Source organism: Barbatula barbatula, assembly GCF_947034865.1.
Source record: "Barbatula barbatula genome assembly, chromosome: 3".
Lineage (NCBI taxonomy): Eukaryota > Metazoa > Chordata > Actinopteri > Cypriniformes > Nemacheilidae > Barbatula > Barbatula barbatula.
Genome location: NC_136764.1, coordinates 9,595,456 through 9,618,648, shown reverse-complemented (window position 1 = coordinate 9,618,648; position 23,193 = coordinate 9,595,456). Strand labels below are relative to the sequence as shown.

Below are 23,193 nucleotides of genomic sequence, written 5' to 3'. Positions count from 1 at the left end.
ACGGATAGTCGGATCAATGAAATCAGTTCCGGGTCTTGTATTTTGAAACTTAGGTTTCACGTTTGTTACGGAATTGCGGTTAGTCGCCGGCTTCATCAAAGCAGCCAACATGGCAGGAGTCAAGAAGAAGCCTTCTACTTCACCGTCAAGATTTTATAAAACACTTTCCGCGTTATGGCAAGACAAACACTTGGTGTTATTTAAAGCTGAATACACGTTCTTGATCACGACCGTGCTTTGGTTCTTGGAAATTGGGATAAACGTATGGGTGATCCAAAGAGTTACATGTAAGTTCAGAACAGATGATATACTTCCACACTATCCCTGAACTATTAAACTGTATAGTTTATTGCTGTTTAATGGATCTACAGCCATAAGAAATCCATACTCGACCATGATGACTGTCGTAAGCTGGAGCATGTTTGGAGTTATGTTTTAATGCACTTATGTATTATTCATTCATATATTATATACTAAGGTTCCTTTTTAAGCAACTGTTATAGCCACAGTTCAAAATTGCATGTAGTGTGGTTAACTTAGATGGTGTCCTGAAAGGGAAACACGTGTCGTCAATCTCGCAGTACTTGCATGCAAATTTGACAACATGACACAGTATGCAATGGCGATATGCCATACCGAATGTAATAATGTATGTTTGTAGATACGGAGATCGACTGGAAAGCATACATGGATGAAGTTGAAGGAGTTATAAACGGCACATATGACTACACGCAGCTGAAAGGCGACACAGGGCCACTTGTGTAAGTACTGCGTGCGTGTGTTTTCGCTGACCAAAAGGCAGCTGGAGAAATGTAGATGCACAATTCTATTCAAAGGTTTAGCATCGTCAGTGTGGTGTATAGTCTTTAGTTCGTCACCATTTGCTTAGAATTTGCAGAAGTTCTCTTGGCTTTTTTTAAACGGTTTCTTCAAATCTACCCTTTTGATATTTTTGTGATTATTCCACAATCATTCCAAGATATTTTATTAAAAGCAATATAAGTTGGTAATGAATGAAACCAATATGTTTGCACAATTATATTCTTATTTACAAAACCAATTTCACACCTTCAGCATAAACTTTGAGGTTCGTAAGGTTGAGAGAAACATTTGCCCTAAGTTCCCTGAAAAGTTTGTGGTAATCTATTGAAACGAGGAAAGAAAACAAGAAAGTGAAAGAAAATATACCTTGTTTCACATCTGTGCTTTCGGAATTTATTTGCAATTCTTTTTTATGAGTAATATAAGTATATGAATGTATTTTGTTTGTACAACGTACACATATTGCGGCTTTCGGATGCGCATGCAGTAATGTCAGTTCTGTTTGGGACATTTTTATATGTTTAATCTATTCGGCAATGGTGCAAATAAGTGGAAAAAAACTGCCGTTAATTGTCTTTTGATATTTTTTTAAATGTATAAAGCAATGGCATTTAAAAAAATACTGAGTTACACTGTTATCTACTGGCATCCTTGCGTTTTTCCGAGCATTTCTTGACCACACCCAACTATTTACTTTATATGTATGTATTTGGGTTTCAGGTATCCCGCGGGCTTTGTATATATTTTTACAGGGCTGTATTATATTACTGACCATGGGCAGAATATTCGTCTCGGCCAGTACTTGTTTGCTGTCTTCTACCTCATCACTCTTCTGCTTGTGTTCCGCATTTACCATCGCACTAAAAAGGTGAGACGCCTAAGTGACCAAACTCCATTTTTATTCCGTTTTAAACCTCTATGATAAGCAATAGCTGCTTCATCGTGATTTAGGTAATGAAAGTTGTTTCTTAAAGGGATATTTTACCCAGAAACCTCAGGTTGTGTCAACCCTGTTCAAATTTCTTTGTTTTGCTGAACACAGAGAAAGATATTTGGAAGAATGTCCATAACCAAATAGATCTTATCCCCCATTCACTGACATAGTAGGAAAATAAATACTATACGAGTCTGTAGGGAAAATAAATACTGTGGGAGTCAATGGGAGACGAGATCTCTTTGGTTGCTTACATTCTTCCAAATATCTTTCTTTGTTTTTAGCAGAACCAAGAAATACAGGTTTGGAATAATCTGAGGGTGAGTAAATGATGACAGAATTTAAGCAATTGTGGTAACCACTTGTTATTAATAGTGTTGATCTGTGTGTTCATATTTGTCGTCTGTCTTTTGTAGGTTCCACCATATGTGTTTTTCTTCATCTGCTGTGCTTCATATCGGATCCACTCTATTTTTGTATTACGTCTTTTTAATGATCCTGTAGCAATGATGCTGCTATTCGGTGCCATCAATCTCTTTCTGGATGGCCACTGGACTCTCGGATGTGCTGTGTATAGGCAAGTACATTTTACTCCGGTTGAAGAGAAGAATGAAGGGTGATAATGTAGGCCCAGTTTAAATATAAGCCTGTTTCTATACCATTATATATATCAATCGTTTTACTTTATATTACGACGTATTCATAAATTATTTCACTTTTAGAATGTACTATTTAGGATTTGAGCTTTAGGTTTCTCCCACCTCAATAGTTAATGTGCAGTAAGCTTTGTATGTGCATTTAAAGCAAATCTTTTTCTGTTCTGTGGACAGTTTAGCTGTGTCTGTGAAGATGAATGTTCTTCTATTCGCACCGGGTCTGTTATTCCTCCTCCTGTGTGAATTTGGTCTGTGGAATGCTCTGCCCAAACTCATTCTATGTGCTGTTATCCAGGTTAGACACAAACACACACATTGACAAAATATGCAGAATTCAACTGTCATTCAACTGTCATGCTTTGTTTTGATTTTATGTAACACTGTTACATATCTTCTGTCATTTGTCTTTTCCACAGCTGCTGTTGGGGCTGCCGTTTCTCCTGGTGAACCCTGTAGGTTATGCTAGTCGGGCCTTTGACCTGGGCAGGCAGTTTCTTTTCGAGTGGACTGTGAACTGGCGTTTTCTCCCCGAGGAAGTGTTTTTGAGTCGATACTTCCATCTCGTCCTGCTTCTGGTTCATATGACCACACTTGTCCTTTTCGCTCTTAAGAGATGGAAAAGGTAAATGAAAACAATTTGAACAGATTTTAAATACTTGGCTCTCAGTAGTGTTTTTTGGTACAAACCAGATATGTTACAGATCTGTTGGTCCTGATTGTTTAAATCTGTTCTTATTACAGGCCTGGAAACAGTATTTGGTCTATTCTAAAGGAACCCTCTGAGAGAAAAGAAAGTCCACAGAAGCTCAATGCTGATCATATCCTTTAAAGGTGCTATAGCGACCCTAATTTAGCCGCTTAGAGGCTAAGTAGAGTGATTTGAGAGCTGACGAGTTCCATTTTAGCTTTATTGCAGGTTGATGTCTGGTACAGGATGATAATGAAGACAAATAAAGCAGTAAAGAAAAATAGAATAACTACACATAAATTTAAGTTATAGTACAGTTTATAGTTTAATTTCACAGTACGTTGTTACTGTAATGACCGTGCTACTGTTACTATGTTACAGCATCCCATCTACTCACCCCTACTCCATTCTGTCCAACACCCAAAATGCTGGTTAAATACACATACACCAGTGACGTAAATGACAGACAGGAAGTTTCATTTACAAAATAAGACATATCCATTCTGGCGCCGACAGGTGCGGTGTAATTTGTTTGGAGTATGCAAGATAATATGCATAACTATGTCTTCAGAGGTGTATAAAGACATTATATAATGAAGCGTTATGTTTTCTAACCTTTGAAGGAGCTATTTATATGGCTGGGATTGATTCCAAATAGAATTGATTCCAAGGTGTTGGTAATCGAAAGTCGAATCCAAAGGTTAGAATCGATTCCATTAAAGGCCTTTAAAGCCTTCATAAGCACAAGCCCCGCCCTTTTGCTGTTGTCATCGGTCAACTAAATCACATTAGTTTCTTGTCTAAAACAGTACAGACTTCAGAAAAAAACAATCGGTGAAGTCTAGGGCTGTGGAATGACATAAAATATTCTCAATGCACAGCGAGAAGAATTTGAGTGGCAAAAGATTCTTCAAAGAGCACTGATGGAAAATTGCAGTAATCATATCAGAAAGCATTTAATAAAAATAAAGGGAAACTGCACCTCCATCCCAAGTTGTTGGGGACACTGTTTAAAGACAAACTCCACCATATATGCATGGAACTCCACCATTCCATGCTGGAACTTCAAGCAGGACTGGTGTCAAGTCAACTTTATTTATATAGGGCTTTTTACAATTTTCATTGTTACAAAGCAGCTGTACAAGAAAACATATTTACTATAAGCAAAACATATAAGGTTACGCAAGTCAAAACACAGGTCAAATATCAGACAGACTATAAATTCCTTTATGTAGTGTTAAAGAAAACTATGAAATTCTAGCAGCTCCACCCGGCGAGGCAAACAGTGCAAAACAGTATGCAAACGGTGGCGAGGAACCCAAAACTCCATTGGAGGAAAAGAAAAACCTCAGAGGGAAACCAGGCCTAACCAGGGGATTCCAGTTCCCCTCTGCACAAGTTCGACAGCGCTTGCATAACAAGTCCAGATGAAAAAAGTTTAGATTTAAGTTTATTATTAAAAATCTAATAGCAGCTGAAATTTTGTAGAGTCGCCGCGTCCTTTGTCCAGCTCTATCATGGTGTCTATGGCCATATAAAATAAAAACTAGTTATTTTGCAAGTGATTTTAAAATATTGTATTAATGTTTTCTGAAGACCAGTCCAAAACTAGCGGTTCAGACGAAACTGACATAATACAACTTAAAAAAAAATCTTTAACCCAGGTCATACAAACTGTTCTGATTCTGTTCACCTCTAACTTCATCGGGATGTGCTTCAGCAGATCTTTACACTATCAGTTTTATGTCTGGTACTTCCATACGCTTCCTTACCTGCTGTGGAGTGGAGGAGTCAAAAAGCTTGCTCACCTGCTCAGGTAAAACAAATGCACAAACCTTTGAAAAAGACAATTTTTGCATCTTTCTCAGTCATCTGTGTTTTGTTTTTAGGGTGTTGATTCTAGGTCTGATAGAGCTCTCCTGGAACACTTATCCCTCCACCACATACAGCTCTCTCTCGCTGCACGTCTGCCATCTCATCATCCTGCTCTGCTTGTGGATCAACCCGACCCCTGCTCTTCCTTCTCACCGGCCAGAAAACAAGGCTAAGAGCCAGTGAACCCGGGCCTGATCCATGTCCTCCGCCCCTGCAACGTCCCATAAGGGCCGCTGGGTACAGATCCACAAGAGCCTTGTACTTTGGGTGCAAACACGGTCCATCATCTGTACCATGACACTCAAGTCAGTGTGGATAGTTAACGGATGTAGTATGTATTAAGTTAATATATGTTACGGACAGAGTGTTTACATTGTTTCTCAGGACTTTTTGAGGCCCAATTATCGGTCCAGGAGGATGTAGGAGGCTGAAATGTGAATGTGTGGATTCAAAGATAAGGATGTTTTAAAAAATGTATCGGTTTGTTAAACTGCATTTCAACAATCTGAGAACTAAACTCTTAGCTCTGCTGTTGGCACATGAACACATTTTCATTTTACCTACGATAGTACTGTGACATTAAGCTTCTTTTTAAATTATAGCTTTATTGATTTAATGTCAAAATATTCAGGGATTCGTTTCCATTTTTACTTTCATAAGCTTAACAAGCTCGCCAAAATGTTATTTATTGGGCACAAAGAAATTAAGTAGATCTTCTTTTGCATTTCTTTAGAGTTTGAGTTTAGCTCTTGCATTTGTTTACTGCCTTTGCTTTTTCTGACTGTTGTGCTGTTTTTCATTTTCTGGAGCAAGAGTGAAATTAAGCATGATATGCACACATCGTTTTTGGAGTGCAGTTTGTATTTTGCTGAGATAAAGTGTGATTGACTGATCTTTGCTTTGTTTGGAATTGGGTTTTTACGTTCTGTTTCTGCTTTACAGCTAGTATGTATCAGTGTAACAAAACAGAGTTTTCCAGATCGTGGTATATGTGACTGTGCCTTTAGCATCTGTGACATCAGCATGGATTTCAAAGTAGAAACAACATAAAAGTCATTGACCAATGTGTTAAAAATAAGTAATGGCAGATTATCGTTTTAAAATGACATGATAGACTGTATGTTAAATTTCAAAATACAGTTCTGAAAATGATTGAAAACTGAAATTATTATTTCATTGATGTTAATTTAAGGGATGCACCGAGACCAGTATCAGGTGACCGAACTGACAGAAATTTGTGAAATTTGCATTGAAAGGTTGTAAAAATAACATACTTTTTATTTTTTCATAATGCGTTTAAGGTGGAGTTGTTTGTAATTATGAAGCTATTCTATTTCTAATTGTCTCACTGTGTTGTAAAAAGGAACAGGCATCTGCATCAGCGAGTACCAGAAAAATATATTGGTACGCATACTCGGGTCTTTAAAAAATGGTATCGGTTCATCCCTAGTTATTTTATTATCTTGCACGAAAAAATACCATAGTTTGGCTTCCTAAACACTAATTTTAATCTTTGACATGGCTTAACAGTCAATATTACAGATTCAAATCATTGCCTGTTTAGCAAATTTGAGTACATTAGATTTCCGCAGATTGCTAGATTTCCAATCAGAAATATTATAAGGCAAAGCAAGCATTCGTATTTAAACACACAAATCAATCACTAACCAGAAAGCAGGAATGGTCAATGGACAGCAAAAAGAATCACTAGAATAAAATAAACTAGTTAGAATAAACTAGTCAGACTCTTACAGATCAAGGTATGATCACATGATTTGATATTGCTACAAGAACATTCTCTCTGACCTACATTACTGGAAATGACAATCTACTGCATAATTCGATAGAAGGCCATTCAAAGGTACAGCCTGCATGGGGTGGGTCTGAGTAAATGATAAACTCAACTCGCAAATTAAACTATAATAGTAGGAAGTTTCTTTGTTCTCAACAAAGATATTTTGTAGAATGTAGGAAAGCAAACAGTTCTGGGGCACTTTGACCATTGCCATTTTTCCTACTATGGTATTCAATGGTGGCTAAGAACTTTTCGGTTAAAAGCATTTTTCCAAATGCCTTTCCCTGTGTTTATCAGAGCAAAGAAATGTATACAGATTTGGATTGGATTAGGGTGAATAAATTATGACAGAAAATTTTGGTGTGAACTGTCCCTTCAAGTTTCTTCCTCACATGTTATTAGGGTTGTAGCAGAGCACGTTCAGTTTGATATTTTCATCCCAGTGGCGTAACAGGAGAAAAAGTTGCCTGGCCGCTGCCCTCAGCCCCGCCAGGTCAACACCCTCAGGAAGTGATTGACACTTCAACCAGAAATCAGCTTTTGCCGCCACCAGTTCCCACTCCACAAAAAACCCTGCGCAGCGGTGCTCCAACCAGGCCAATGCCACGGCCGTGGCCCAGCTCGAACTCTCCACATCCATCTGTGCCAGCTCCTCTCCCTGCGCTTCTGCAGGATCCACAGTTGGGCCTTCACAAAAGTCTGTCTCAGAGCCCCGCCCACTGTCAGCCTGTGGGACTCCGCCAACCAATTTTGGAGACCCCTCTTCAGAGCTGTGGGGGTCTGACCGCATGGCGTAGGGTTCTTCGTGGTGACGCCGCGAGCTGGTGCGAAACGCTCTGGTTGAAGTTTGGTCCTCCTGCCTGTGTCTTGCTGAAGCCAAAGGCACAGCGGGTGGGGAGGTACAGCGGAACGGGGGACTCAGACTGCTGCGGTGGCTAAGGTATGGAGATGCTCTTTTCAGGCGATCCAGAGGAATCAGAATACACTCTGAGTATGAGTCGGACAGCAAGAACGCACCTGAGGCCAGCTGCAGACGCACCTGTGACAATGCAGGGATAGAAGTAGGTGAGATGTTTTGGCTTCATGAATCCAAACAATACTTCCCCTATTGACTTCCACTGTATCACACGAAACATTATTCAAAATATATACATTTTTGTTTCACAGAAGAAATAGTAATTTACAGGTTTTGGATTACATGAGGGTGGTATAAAAGATGATCAAATTGTTATATTTGGGAGAACTGGCCGATTAAGTTATAGGCCTATACGTATAAAGAAGCTTCAGTCCTATACTGTGGTTGAATCTGTGTAGTGGTACAAACCAGTGGCAAGTAGTCGGGTGTGTCTGTATCGGTGTGTGTGTCAGTTTCTGCAGAAAGGCATTGAGGTTTAAGAGGAGCTTGTTTTCCTGGGCCATTGCTGCTCTTGAGTCTGCCCAGATTGAACCTGCAGAACACAGTAAAAACAGATCAGATTTATCTTACTCCTGATCTGGAGCAACATTGATATCAAAACATCACAGACTAAACTCTATATCAAAGCCATAGCCTTTATCTATATATTTAATCCTTGAGTTTGGTTCCCAAATGAGATCACTTTTTTATTATGTTATCATGTTTTTATTGAGTTAGTTAGCTGTATTTCTTTTAATCATTGTGGCTTAAAGGAATTGTTCACTTTCAACATACATTTTCATTATAATTTACTTCCTGTTGTCATCCAAGATGTTTATGTACTTTTTTCTTTAGTCTAAAAGAAATTAAGGTTTTTGTTGAAAACATTCCAGGATTATTCTCCATATAGTGGGCTTCAATGGACTCCAAATGGTTGAAGATGAAAATTACAGTTTCAGTGCAGCTTCAAAGGGCTTTAAACGATACCAGACAATGAATACGGGTCTTATCTAGCGAAACGATCAGTCATTTTCTTAAAATTATTTATATGTATATGCTTTATAAAACACAAATTCCTGCCTTGCTCTGTTAAAAAACATGATTTTTGAACGCTTTTAAAAACAGAACATTTATTTTCATTTATGTAAATACATTTACATATAGGCATTTGGCAGACGCTTTTATCCAAAGCGACTTACAATGCATTATCCTATGCATTTTTACATAGGTATCTGCAAACCAGTACAGTGGTCAACATTTGAAGTGGATCAAACAAGTGAATCAATGTTTTCCTAAGACAAGAATGTGTATTGTTTTCGTCTTAGGACAACTTTGATGAACTTTTTTGAGCCACTTCAAATGTTGACTACTGTAGGCCTATATATTTATTCATATTTTTAATGAGCAGTTTTTTTTATATTTCTTTGTTCTAATTGTACACTCCTTAGCAATTCTTTTAAATGCTTTTGATATCTTATTTAATAATCTATCTATTTTTTTGCCATATAGTACTGTAGGTATATTTCATTTCAGCTCTAGTTTCTTGCTTTCATTCATTGATTCATTTATTTCAAGAAAATGAAACTATTTAACAGTTTCTGTGTATTTCTGGTAAATAGTTTTAGTGCTTCAACTTGAACTTATTTCAGTAAATTGCTATAAGGGAACATTTTTAATTTTCATTTTATGTAATTTAAGTGTTTAACTTCATTCCATTTAACAGATATGTTTCAGTTTTAGTTAACTTTTATAACTATTATGTTCGTCTATCATCCTAAAGAAAGTCTAAGGATAGTCAAGTCAAACCTCTGCCTCCCAAAACCATTAAAATAACACGGAGATGCTCAGGCCAGAATAGTCGTTCTAAATTTAAAGTCATTGTATTCAAAGGTTTAATTGATCATAACTCATTTACCCTGACCTGGACCCAAAGAAACTCTCCACAGAACGCTGAGATCGAGACGACACAGCTGATGGACTGATGCTTCCACCTGTGCCTGAAAGACGCACCATCATTGTGACTCCCCAAATGCACCACTGTCACACAAAAACCAGATCAAAGTTTAAACATTCATGAAGGCTATCCCGTCTCGTATACTCACTGCTGTCCCAGGATGTCATGCTGCAGGGAGAGGCAGGGGTGTCGTCTCTGTCTGGGTCAAAGGAAGCAGAACAAGGCTGTACTGAACTGAACCAACTATTAAGTGTTGCAGCTTTAGAATTTTTATTCATTTGATTGTGTCTCCAGTTGTCTGTGTGCATAGGTGTCTATATCAACTATATACTAGAGTTGAACTGTATGTGTCAAATAGCATATTTCTTATAAAACGTATGCATAAATGTGAGCTTTACCTGTGGAGGCATGCGTATCTTCTGTCTCTTCGCTGCCTCTGCTGGACGAGCGGCGTCCGAATCCAGCAGAACACAACCTATGTCTTCTGCTGCCAGACTGAGAACTGTGTCTGGTCCCAAACCGCATAACTGACACACAAAAAAGCTAAATTTAAGAAAATGAAACCAGTTTCTGTGTTCACGCCTCAGAAGACTGTAAGTGTCCACCTGTGTGTTCTAAGTCTCTGCTGTCCAACTGTCCTCTAACATTGGTGTCTGTGGTGGCGAAGATGGTGTACATGCTGACGATTCCACAGCTTTTGCTGGTCTGGATGGCTTTCATTCGATATCGCTTAGATGGGCCTACACACACATACACAATTTGAACAGAACGTCTGTTTATACCTGTCATTAACAATTGAATATAATAGCAAGTGCAAACAGGGCCTGAAATCAATACATTTAGTGTTTAGCTGGTAATACTCTCTGACCTCTCTCGTGTTCTATATCAGTCTCTTTTTCAGCCATGTTTTCAAAGTCTCTGATGACGGAGCGTGCAGTCAGCTGGTGAATGATCTCATCCCAGGGCCCGCCACTGTTTGATAGGGTTGCTGTGCTCTCAGGGGCCCACAGTTGAGACAGATCCACACAGACCTCCCAAGACAATGATCTTCCGCCCTGTACACCGTGGATGATGGAGCGGCACTGGGCCCCCGTGACCTGAGGAGCGGCTGAAAACAGGCCTTCCAAATCAGTGAAGTTGTCCCAGTCCAGAGGGGATCCAGGGAAAAGGAGACCTATATAAAGAATGTGAAAATTGTGTCAAATTTGTGAGTATTAATGAATATATGGTATCGGACTGTGACATGCGTGTTTTCTTACTGGAATCTGTCAGACTCGGGCGAGACAGAGCTCCTCGTGGAGTACTGTGAGTATCTGTGTCACTCTCCTCCAGCCTGCCCCCCACCGCCTGATCAAATGAGACCCTCTCTAGCGCCCTCCGCAGGCGGTGCATGTCCAGATCACCCTGCGGCGATGAGAAACTTCGACCGGCCAGAGCAGAACGAGCTAGCGCCTTCTGTCTGCGGTGAGACTCGTCGCGTTCCAACAGCTTGCCGGTCTAAAATGATGCATATTTTTACAAATAGTTTAACCACGTTTGGATATTCCTTAAATGGTACTCTACATGTACATTTCCTTAAAGAAAATAAGAACAAATGGTAATGCCCGTAGTAAATCTACGACTGTTATCACCTTCCCTGATGTGGTTTCCCCCGAACAAGTGGCATTCTGGGCCCAAGGAGATTCCCAGCGTGAGAGCCCTCTGCCCTGCGGCGGCTCCATTTTCTCCAGGCCGTGTGGCAGAGATCCCATGCCCAGCACAGAGCTCTCCGCTTGATGACATGCAGAGGAGTAGGTCCTTTCACTGCTCAGAGAACAGCATGTCAACACATACTGGTCCTGGACATACGAGTCCTGTTGAATACGCCAGCGCACATCACTGCTGCTGTAGTCAGCATCAACCCCTGCTGGTCACACACATTTATACAGACAGGGATGTGAAGCATCTACTAAAAGGGGCACTCCGACCAAAAATCTGTATGAGTTTAACATCTGTATGATCTCCATTTTTCCAAAATGCAAATTAAGATAGTTTCGGAAGCTTTCTGACTCCTGAGATTATGCCCCTTTAAACGAACAGTTCACCCAAAATGAAAATTCTGTCAACATTTACTCACCCTCTTGTCACCCTCAAACCTGTATGGCTTTCATTTTTCATATATTTGGAAAAAGAATGTTGGTAACTGAACAACGCCGGTACCCATTGACTTGTATTGGTTTTGTTTCCATACAATAGAAGTGAATGGGGACCAACGTTTTTGTTCACCAACCTTCTTCAAAGTATCTTCTTTTGTGTTTTGCAGAAGAACCAGTACAGTCATACAGGTGTGAAATGACAAGAGGATGATCGTTTGGGGTGAACTATCCTTTTAAAGTAGGTTTGGAATGGCATATTACCGTACGACTACTGTATTATCCAGGACATAGTTGACTTTTTTTCAAAAAACATTTGGCTGGGATTTTGTGATATGTGCAGTAGATATTTAGTGCAAAAGTGAAATCCCGCAATACAATTTCCCTGACATTACTATTATCTTTCAGTGATCCTACCAGTGCTGCCGACGTTCTCGCTGGCGTGTGCGCAGGAGAACTCGGACGAGATTTCCTGTGTGATTTCTCTCAACGCCTCCTCAAAGTCTCCATCCAACCCACACTCTTTAGCCGTCTCTCTCTCTCGCTCCTCCTGAGGCACCAAAGGCTGCAAGAGCTCAGAAGTGGAGGGAGAGAGCTCAAAAACTGACCCGACTGAATCATGTGGTCGTCCTTTGTGTGCATGAGACTTTACCTGCATACAACACATTTGTTAATGATTACACATTTAAAAATATATTTTTGTTGACGAAAAGTCTACAGACACAGGAAGTGACACGCACTTACCTCAGATTTATGTGCCTTTAATCTACCCACATCATAGAGAGTGCAATAGCCAATCAGGGAATTGCCAGGGTAAAGTGGAGGAATTTCATTGGGTGACAGAATGGCCTCCATATTCTCCGGCACATACCAGTCGATCCGTACATCCATTAACACGGGTTCCAGAGCTTTCTTCAGACATTTCATCAGCTATAGAGAAAAATCTAAACATTGATAACTATCTTACACCGTCACGCACATATCTATATGATTTTTTTCAAAATTGAGACATTATACACAACCCCCAATTAAAACCATGCTTGCAAAATGGTGTGGAAAGCTCCATCACCTTCCACAGAATTCTAACACCTATTATCCACAATGCAAGCTTGCAAGATTGTTGACTTATTTTTGGCTGGTTGAATAACTTGATTGTCCTCAAATTGTGTTTGAAAACCATTGACTTTGTCTATGGGCTGTCGCACCTTTGGCTGAAGCCTCTCGTCCTCGCTGAGAAACTCTGTACTGCCACCCGTAACCTTGGCAACGCCCTTCAGTAGCCTCCGACAGGCCAGAGGACCAAGACCCAAGCCAAAACATCTGCAACATCAATATAATGTCATTATATGTACTTGCACACAAAATCAATATCTTTATATTATACAGATGAAACAAACCTCAGTATTTTTGCAAGTGCAAATGTGATTTTAGATCTGAAAACACTCAACAGTATGGATTCCTAATGACTGAAAACATGTATGTTTGATTCTGATAGATTGCCAGTGTACTTTGAAAAATGAACGTGAGAGAGGGAAAGAGAGATACATTTAGTATTCTCCTGAGAATAATCCGGACCATTTCACTAATTAAATGTCTGAAGGAAAACAGAAGCCAAGACAACACACGCACGCCAGCTGTTTGGAATTCAGGTCTGGTCCGTCTGGGTCGAATGCTTTTAAATGTCTTGACTGAGTATCAATAAAGAGTCTGTGTTCAGTACAGTAAAAGCTATATGGGTGTGTGTGTGTGACAGGTTTGTAGCTAGTTTGAAAATTGTGATGTACAAGGTGTTTAGCAAGTGTTAAAAGTGTGTTTACCCAGGTGATAAGCTACATTTTAAGGGGTCTGGAGTTACATTTTCTTCTGAATTACACAAAACGGTAAACACTGTAATGAGTCTATGAGGTTATGAATTGCAACCAATGGCTCATCCCATTCCTACCCCTTCCTTTGATTCAAAGCACTATAGTGGCTGACACAGAACTAAGACGTTGTCATATTTTCGCTTCTTTGTCCAAGGAGATAATATATTTAAAAACACGCTCTGTAGAGCAGTTTGTCTGTTTAGGACTGCTGTATAAACAGTGTATGTAGATGGAAACAGCTCATTATAAGGTAATACAAGCAAAACGCTTCATTATGAAAGGTCTTTATACACCTCTGAAGACATTTATGTTTACTATTGAGCAATCCTGTCAAAAGATCCTCCTAAGTATCGCACACCTCACCTTTAAATGTTAATTTCATCTGACGTACAGATGTTACCTGATGTTGGACGCATTTCTCCTGACCAGCTCTAAAACTCGGCCTACATTGCTCTGTGTTCCATCCATCAGGAGCAAGAGTTGTCGTGGGCAGGTGCGTTGGACAGGTTGCCGATAGACCCATGAGAGAGCCCCCCACAGGTTAGCAGCACCCAGCTCTGACCGCATCTTCTGGACATACCCCAATGCCTGCATCACTGTGCTCTGGGAAACAAGAATATGGTAATATGGTATGGTGGAACACAGAAGCTCAGTGGTTAAAGCATGGTGTTAGGTCATGGGTTCGATCGCAGGGGATTGCACATTGTCAGAAACCAATGAATAGTACAATGCAATTGTAAGTTGCTTTGGTTAAAAGCGTCTGCTAAATGCATAAATGCATAAATGTAAAATGTAGATGTTTAGCTACATATGAGAGACGCTTTTTTCCCTTTCGAAGGAAGGGAAATGCAATAAAAGTAATGAATGAAGACTGGGGCTGTCAGTCCCTAACGTACAGTATTTTATCTTTCATATTCACCGAAGAAAGGCAAGTTTATAATCAAAGTAAATTGCAAAAAAATGGAAACTTTACAGAGAATCACGTCTGAAAATCTCAAAAGCGCACTTCAGTAATAATTGTTGATGTCCAATGTACAAATCCTCTGTTTGAGATGCTATATTTCCATCATGTATTACTGTAAGTATGTTATAACTTCATTTTGTCTTTTTTTGACACAACAAAATTCACAACTGCGACTAGACCAGATGAAACCGGCATGAAGAAGAGGTGGACAGCAGGTGCATGATGGAGCAATACAGGTTTGTTCGTGATTGCTGCATGCTGTAAAAGGCATTGCCATATGGCTCTTCATGTTTTAAAACACTTAGTCCTGCCAGACCCAGGTCTTGCTTGAACCTGATAATGCAGCGTCATGGCAACGAGCAGTAGCGACCTTGACAGAGATTACCATCTAAACAGGAGCACATCCAGTCACAGGTAAACATAATCCGCCACACACACTCACGTCCAGAACACTGTGTAGATCATTAAAAAGTTCAGTTTCCCTTGATGCAAAGGCAGCACTTTGTTAATCATTTGTTCGGAAAGAGCTTTACAACAGTTTACCACACGGAGAAACACTCACATCTGTGCAGGGTTTGCTGGAGCTGAACAGAGGTCGAAGAGTTGAGCAGACACCGATGATGTTTATCTTGGTGCGAGTCGGCAAGCTCTTAATGGCCACTAACATTCCCTCCTGTTAGAAAGATGAATTTTTTTAAGTAATATTCTTGTTTTTTTTAAACAAAAGAGTTCACCTTAAAATGGTTAACAGAAATGACTAAAGCAGAGCTAGGACACACAAAAGTAGTCTGTATATGTCAATACCCCTTAATAGTTTAGAAGCCCGATATATTAAAATTGTAACGCACTTGTGCTAACATTTTGTAAACATGTGTTTTGTCTGGTCCAAGAAGTGCATTTATTAACAAAAGATCACAAAGAACCTTCATCTTGTTGATGTTGTACTGTGAAACAGTGCTGCTGTTGTCTACGAGGAAGATGAGCTCTCTGCTGGCCAGCTGAAGATCTGTTGGTTCTGACAGGAGATCCGGGCAGAAGTTAAGCATCAGGACAGGGTTCAGGAGCAGATCCTTATGGTAACGCTTCCGAATGAACTCCAGCTGAGGAGAAACGTATGGTCACACACACAAAGTTTAAAGAAACAGTTTGACCTAAAACAAAACACACAAATGGAGCAGTTTTGAATAATAATACTGGTTATTGGTTTTCCATGCAGTGACAATGAATTGGGACTTTACTAAACATTTTCCAAAAGGTGTAAAGCGTCACAAATCAACAACTTGGGGACTTTTAAAACGTCTTCAAAAGCCATATAATAGCTTTGGTTACGGAAGAAATACAATTCTTCTGCATTTACCATGCATACCATGAAAGAAAGTCATAAAGTTTTGAACAACATGAAGGTGAGCAAATCATGTGAGGACTATGTTTTGTGTAAAGCAGGGGATTTCAAACTTTTGGACTCCAATGCCACCCACTGGTCTCAAATCTGACAATTTCTACCCAATAAAATATTTTAGAGCTTGATATTAACTGGAAAACATTTGCAATTATAAAAATGCCCAAATAATAAGAAATATCTTTGTTTTTAGTTTTCTTATGTATTTTGATGCTGATTTTGAAGCCCCTCTTGAAAGTCAGCTGTGGTCTCCTTGTAGGCCACACCACCGGTGTTAAGTATTCCTTTAAAAATTTAATTCGCAGGTTAAACAGCTATATAAAGCTTTTAAAACTCATCAGAAACGGAAGCGTGCGATGTTGATAATGTTACCCTCTTCTCAGACTCTGCCTCCTTACGTCCACAGCGAATGAAATCACGTCGAGCACGGATCTGTTGCTCGTATTCGCTAAAGGTGAGCCGTCCTCTCTCCAGAATGACCAATGGTCTGTGAGGCTCTGTGAGGAACAGTGACTACTACTTTCAGGAAATTATGGAGTTTACTACAGTCAACGCATGAATCTTTGTAGAAGGTGGTTTTATCTAAAGTGACTTATAGTGCATTCAAAGTACTTTTTCATTCCCTGGGATTTAAACCCACAGACTGCGAGCTGCTAACACAATGCTTGTATCAGATGAAGTCTCTCTCTCACCACTAAGATGCAGAATTATCTCCAGATGTCGGTCACATGGATGCTCCTCGGCCAGCGTGATGTAGGTTGCAGACGCACACTGTGCGCTGGGGTCAGCATCTGCACGCAGGGGGTGGGTGGGGCTTTCCAGACCTGGAGATGGAGAGATCAGCATCTCCTGGTAACTGCTGGGGTTAAAGAGTCTCTGCACAAATCGATTCAGCATTGATTTGATTAGTGGCTTCGCTAGACTATTATGGTGATGGAAATCTTTGACATCTGTGCCTTAGGGGAGAGATATGATGAAACGAAGACCGATGCTGACTGTCTGGGTGTGGTGGGGATGACATGTCAGTCAGACGTTTAATATGAATTGAGATATATAAGAACAGTTTGAAGAAAGGTATAACTGAATGTTTTTTATAGATAGATAGATAGATAGCACTACATGGTATCACCACGGAACATGGTTTCCAAAAAGCCATTGTATTTTTATGTAAGTATACTTACACCACTGTAGTACCCTGCTCAATATCCATTAGTCCATTTAACCAAAAAAAAGCAGCCACTTTCCTTTGGGACAGAACAGCATGACAACTGTGATTTAGTGCTCTCTATAGCACATAGCTTCCATCTTTCTTCTCTGTTCGAGTGGCCCTGAGCCTGGGCCAAACCCTCTCCCCGCTGCACGCACCCTCACAGACATGATTCGGCTCTTTCTAGCAGGCACACTGATTTCTATCATAATCCCATGCCAAGTTTTAATTTAACTCAATTATTTCAGAGCACAGGATGGCCTGCACAAATATACAATTTACAAGATTTTGTCATGCTTTGGGCACCATACATCACAGTCTTAGACTGTGTTCCAAACCCTTTTTATTATAATGACTGCACTGTAGTGGTGACTCGTGCGGTATCAATTGTGAAGTATTGTGTAAATTGTACCGGCCAGAAGACAGGCTCCTCGAACCAGCAGCTGGAAGCTGAGTTGATAAGATGAAAGGTTTGTAGCAGAGCTGGTTAGGACAGCATGGGCACACTGCTGCCTGACATCCAACATCCTCTCCTGCTTCCCAGACGTACTGCCAAAGCACGTCGTCGGGCTGAAGGAGAAACGTTATATGGGGTTATAGTAAGGTCAAACACATTTTCATAATTTGTTATTCACACTGTGTAACTGTAACCATTAATCAAAGTGTATGTTGTTTTATTAAATATACAGTACTGCTACAATTAAGATTTTGTGTTTTTGATTGATGCCATCAATACGCTTTTGATAGTATCTGAAACTTTTAGATAGTTTGAATAGATACTTTATTTAGACTTGAAATGGTTTAACAATATTGTTTCGAATAACTAAAAACAAATCCCATATAAACAGTGGCATCTGTAGAATCTGATTCAGAAATGTATATATTCTGAAATTAACGGAGTATAACTAACATTGCTTTTTTTGTCATTTTGATGATTATTGTTAACCATGCAGCTGACTCCAAGGTCATTTGTAATGGATGTATGATGTTAGTTTTGCTTGTTCATGCAGGTGTAGTTCAGCTAAAAAACTTGCTTGTGCAGTTTTTCTCTATAATAAAGTTCCATTTGATTTAATATTTTGTCATAGCCAGTTTCAAGAGACAACAACATAAACCAAAATTATGTGGCCCAAACTTAACTTCCAGCAGACCTCTGCAAGGAATCAATAACCGTAAAGTAGTTTTTATTTAATTAATATACAATGTAATATTCATATAAATTATGATTAATATACATTCAATCTAAAATAACTGGTTAGAATATAACTAAACTTCAGGCCAGGCATGTGTGTCTGATGTATCCGTCTATATAATGTTCAGATCATTTTAGAGATCAATAATTATTCATTGTTGTAATTCAGATGAAAATGTTAAAGGTATGAATTGTACCTGTTCTCCTCTGATTTCCCCCCGTTTTCACTTTTGCACGGTTGGACCCGAGCACTGACTATTGGCGTGAACACTGTGGGGTAGACCAGTCGGATTGCACCATTTTCAAGCGTAGGGAGTTCAAGGGTGGTGCTTATGACAACCGACACCATTTCTAAAGGTCCAATTTGGCCTGTGCTCACTATAAATGTGCTTCTCTCCAGGTCCTCATCCAGCAACAGATGACCTGAAACGGCAAAAGTACAGTCAATTACACGACCCACTTGAGATACCGCAACAGACAGTGATTATGTGAGAGTCTGTTTAAGTCAGTGACAAGACTTTAAACTCAGTTCTCTTGAGTAACCAAAATGGGGTTTTTTGCATACCACAAAAAAACCAAAGATAGATATTTTATTATATTGATGTTTAATATATATTTCACAAGAAGAAGCAGATCTGCTCTGAAACACTGTAAATGAATGTCAGATATTAAATGTAAAAACCATCCAAACGGGCAGAGAGCCAAGACTGCTCTCTGAAATAATGAATGCCGCCTGCACAGTTCAAGGTGGACCAACTCAAAGCACTATAAAGACAAATCAGATTTATAAAAGAAGGGAATACATTTCTTCCCAAAAGCATGTGACAAACAAACACTCTAAATGCTGTATTATTCTTTCAAGTTCTTTAGGCTTGTCTTTAAGTCAGTGGTTTTCCACTAGGGGTCTGTAGAGATTACTAGATTAAGATAAAATACAATATTGTCAAGCGAGAAGCTGCCATGTCTTGCGACAGTTTCCCTAACTGGAGTGCTGTTCAATAACTACCATAGTGATTTAGTGGAGGGTCCAGCTGCCTTCAGTCTTCGACATGAGAAATGTATCTAGCCCTCGTCACAATAAAATTGACCACAGTGGTAATGTGGACACTGACTGTGTGTGTCAGGTTTTAGTCTCCATTTTGTGGACCAAATGCCTGTAGTTATTGGGTGTGTCACTCATGTCCCTCACCATTGGAGCACTGTATGTCTAGACTTGTTCCTCCACAGCATCCCCAGTCCTTGTTGTGGCCACACGGGGCGTAAAGCGTCGGTCCAGGGAAGCAGGTCAAACAGCATTCTTCTAGCTTTCCTCGACTCTGGAGCTCCACACTGACAAGCCTGCCGGACACCACTGCCTCGAAGCCCACCACCACCTCCTTCTCCCCCAGAGGATACACAAACACACCTGAGCAGATGAGGAGACAGATATTTTGGGGTTAGAGTATACAACACTGGGCACTGTTCACATGTTCAACGTGTTTGAAAACGGTGCTAAACTGGAAAACTGATGACATTTGAAAAAGTACAGTGTGCTTTTGCTGAACTGTTTTCGGTTGGTATCGAGGTTTGTCTAGCAAGATGTTTACCGTCCACTGGTTCAGGATCAGTATTCACGTATGTCAGATGAGCGGTGATTCCTAGAGAGCACCCATTGGCACAGGAAGTGATGCGGGATGTCTTCAACAGCAGTGGTGCCCATGTGATACGGTTTTTCAACCCTGGCATTTTCCTTAAGAGAACATTAAAAAGAAATGATTTGTTTAATCAGTAAATGTTACTTCGATGTGTCGAAAGAAATTGTGGTCTCTTGATACAACAAGTATTAACTATGCTCCTGTTCCTTCTGTATATGGTTGAAAAGTATTTTTTTGTCAAAGACGATTAAGAAATATTATTCCACACAGTTCACACAGTAATGATTTATCTTTCCCCACACACCATTCCGTGTGATTTTATGGCAAACCAGATAATAGTCACCTTTACACAACAATACAGCAGGAGCCTTAAAGTGATAGTTCACACAAAAATAAAAATTCTGTCATCATTTATTCACCCTCTTGTCATTTCTAATCTTATGACGTTCTTTCTTCAGCAAAAGAAGATAATAATTTTAACAGTGGTAACCGGCACCCATTCACTTGCATGGGGTTTGTGTCCATACAATACTGTAGAAGTGAATTGGTGCCAGCACTGTTTGGTTACCAACATTCTTCTAAATATCTTCTTTTGTGTTCTGTGGAAGAAAGTAAGTCATACAGGTTTGAAATGACAAGAATGAGAGCTAAATGATAAAATAATTTTTCATTACTTTTCATTTTCATCACTAGCGATAGAAAATATGTTTCCTGTCATGACTTTAAATTATGCAATTTACTCAATTGTTTAAAAGTAATTAGTAATATGGATCAAATTATTTTTAAAGGTAAATACATTTTAAAACAGTCATCTTATAATATCATTACTGTATGCAATTCTAACTGTAAATGAATTTTCGCCGCATTTTTCGCAGCCTTTTACGAAGGTTTTTATTCTTGAATATGTTGACATCCCATCATACAACTCCTTTAGAGATGTGAGGCTGGGCCATTTTTAAGCAAAATATCTGTCAATAGTTGTAGATTTCCCATCTGATTATTTGCTTCAGCAACCATGGAAGATTTTAAGAAATGGCACAACCCCCAATTCATGCTTTCTGAAAGTTCCCACCTTGCGTGCTGCCCGGCAACAGGGAGCACTCTTCCTGTCACAGTGAAAATGTATGTGTCAAACATTAACAGACTGGTCAACAATACACCATAACATACATCCAAACGCCTGCAGTAGAGAATCTGAGGATCAAATTCACATGACGAAGACAGATTGAAAACTATTCCCTGATATGATTTTAGAGTTAGACAATGTACACAAGATCCTGACAGCCATCAAATTCTGCTTAATCTCTATTCGATTTTTTTAGGTTATACATTAACCATTCAAAGAGAAAATAAATGAGTAGTATACACACATCTAACACCAGAAAATAAGCATGGCAGGGTGTTTGTTCTGTGCACATTGTCTCTCAGGTAATGTGTGGTGTGCTTGTACAGTACTCTACCTGCCACCTGGACACTTGCTGTGATTTACTGGGCTGTAATTAAATGTCAAGCATACACAAACATGAGCACCACACTGGTAAGTGTTGTAGGGTAAATTGTTCTTATTGGGATTAAAGATTGCCTTGGTTGGCAGTTCTATAATGTCTTGCATATTTTGTTGCACAAAAAAGATACCTTATTAAAAAGGAATTCAAGTCTTAGTGAGTATATGGCACAATGCCACATAAATAAAAAATAGTAATAATTTGCAAGAGGCATCCCTACGTAAAGGATAGAAACAGTTGCAATGTAAATCGTAGGTAAAAGCAATTTAAAATGCGTATTTTTGGTATTGTTAAGAAGTTTTGTATTGAAACAGTAGGATAGTATCCATATTGACACAACTATGATCTATACTTTTCCAGCAAGTTCCACTTGACATAAACAGACTTCGTCGTTGTAAGAAACAAATCGCATAAAAAATTAAATAATACAAAAATTTAAAATCCAAGATGCTGAATGTAGAGGGATGCACATGTGTGTCCATATCACACTGTGAGAAATATAGACTGCACAAATGATACATGTACAGAATTAATAAAATCAGGAGTCAAACCAAAAAAGAATATATATTAAGGGGATAAAACAGATGGGAAACAGATCTATATTATGTAAAGGCTTCTATCAATACATCATTCGTACTCTTTTAAAATGGCAATAACTTACTGAAAGTAGAGAGTGATATAGAGTGATATAGAGTTATATATATGCTGTCAAACCATAACCATCATATAAGCAAGCACATTTAACATCAGTGATCGCATGATTTCTAATGATCAGTCAAAACAGTCCTGCTTTATAATGCTAGAAGAGAAAAATACATACTCTATAGGTTTCACTTACTTGATGTGCTGTTCTGTGATTTTGCCCGGTTTGCTGTGATTGGGACGATGAGGTGTCACAGGTTTCTCTCCATCTCCCCATCATTCCCTGGGCGGGCGGAGGGAGGCGCGCGCAAGTCATTTCACTACAGCGCGCATTTACTCATGCGCAGGCGCTCACTGTACATTTAAGAAGATGCCTCTTACCGGCCTGAGTCTTTAAATATATATTTATTTTTCAAGAACGAGATCAACAGTTTATATATTTATGTGCATAATAAGGAAGGCAATAGCATGACCCCTACAGAAAGTACCGCGTTTTACTAGATAACCTCACATTATTGTTGTAGTACCCAAAACACCAACACCATAATTAGAACAACAGTTTTACCCCCAACATGGCTAATTTTCGTAAGTGAAGGGATTTATTACAGTAAATGTCACTTATATTCAATGTTTAAAATAGAAAAGCACATATAATGCGCCATATAGTCCATGTAATACTTGTTTTATCTAGTTTTTGAACGAGGTTCAAGTTATTTAATCCCGCAATTTAGACTATAGCGCCCTCTAGTGGCAAACGACAAATTACATTAAAGGCTGATCTTGCAGAAATGTTTTGGTATTTATTCTCACATAAATCTTGAATATATTGTGTGGCTTCAGCAGATTAAGGGCTCATAAGAGGTTTTGGTTAGTTTTCGAGCTTTATTACACTGATTATTATACGTGTGAATACTATCCTTTAAAAAGTATTTTATTTTGCTTTCCAGAGACAAAGAAAATCATGTAGATTTGCAATGACATGAGTGTGAGTAAACAATGTTTTTTTTATTGCAACATAATCCCTGAAACTCAGA

At 39.2% G+C, this 23,193-nt stretch overlaps 2 protein-coding genes across 2 annotated transcripts; one reads left to right on the top strand and one right to left on the bottom strand.

Annotated features, from left to right (window-relative positions):
- alg3 (ALG3 alpha-1,3- mannosyltransferase) lies at window positions 1-7,116 on the top strand. The gene is made up of 9 exons (XM_079451562.1): window positions 1-287; window positions 662-761; window positions 1,543-1,690; window positions 2,173-2,333; window positions 2,587-2,707; window positions 2,829-3,034; window positions 3,154-3,230; window positions 4,772-4,916; window positions 4,990-7,116. Exons 1-9 carry the CDS (start codon window positions 110-112, stop codon window positions 5,156-5,158), a joined length of 1,305 nt encoding a protein of 434 aa, XP_079307688.1. The 5' UTR covers window positions 1-109; the 3' UTR covers window positions 5,159-7,116.
- A 21-nt stretch (window positions 7,117-7,137) lies between these two features.
- On the bottom strand, window positions 7,138-22,390 carry vwa5b2 (von Willebrand factor A domain containing 5B2). Its single transcript, XM_079451561.1, has 22 exons — window positions 22,356-22,390; window positions 19,965-20,107; window positions 19,568-19,783; window positions 18,576-18,801; window positions 17,599-17,756; window positions 16,672-16,803; window positions 16,352-16,476; window positions 15,504-15,680; window positions 15,143-15,253; window positions 14,017-14,219; window positions 12,957-13,071; window positions 12,496-12,681; window positions 12,169-12,403; window positions 11,251-11,525; window positions 10,879-11,116; window positions 10,488-10,793; window positions 10,225-10,359; window positions 10,018-10,146; window positions 9,768-9,818; window positions 9,581-9,662; window positions 8,095-8,218; window positions 7,138-7,809 (listed from the first exon to the last, which is right to left on the bottom strand). Exons 2-22 carry the CDS (start codon window positions 20,101-20,103, stop codon window positions 7,159-7,161), a joined length of 4,014 nt encoding a protein of 1,337 aa, XP_079307687.1. The 5' UTR covers window positions 20,104-20,107; window positions 22,356-22,390; the 3' UTR covers window positions 7,138-7,158.
- Window positions 22,391-23,193: the final 803 nt, after the last annotated feature.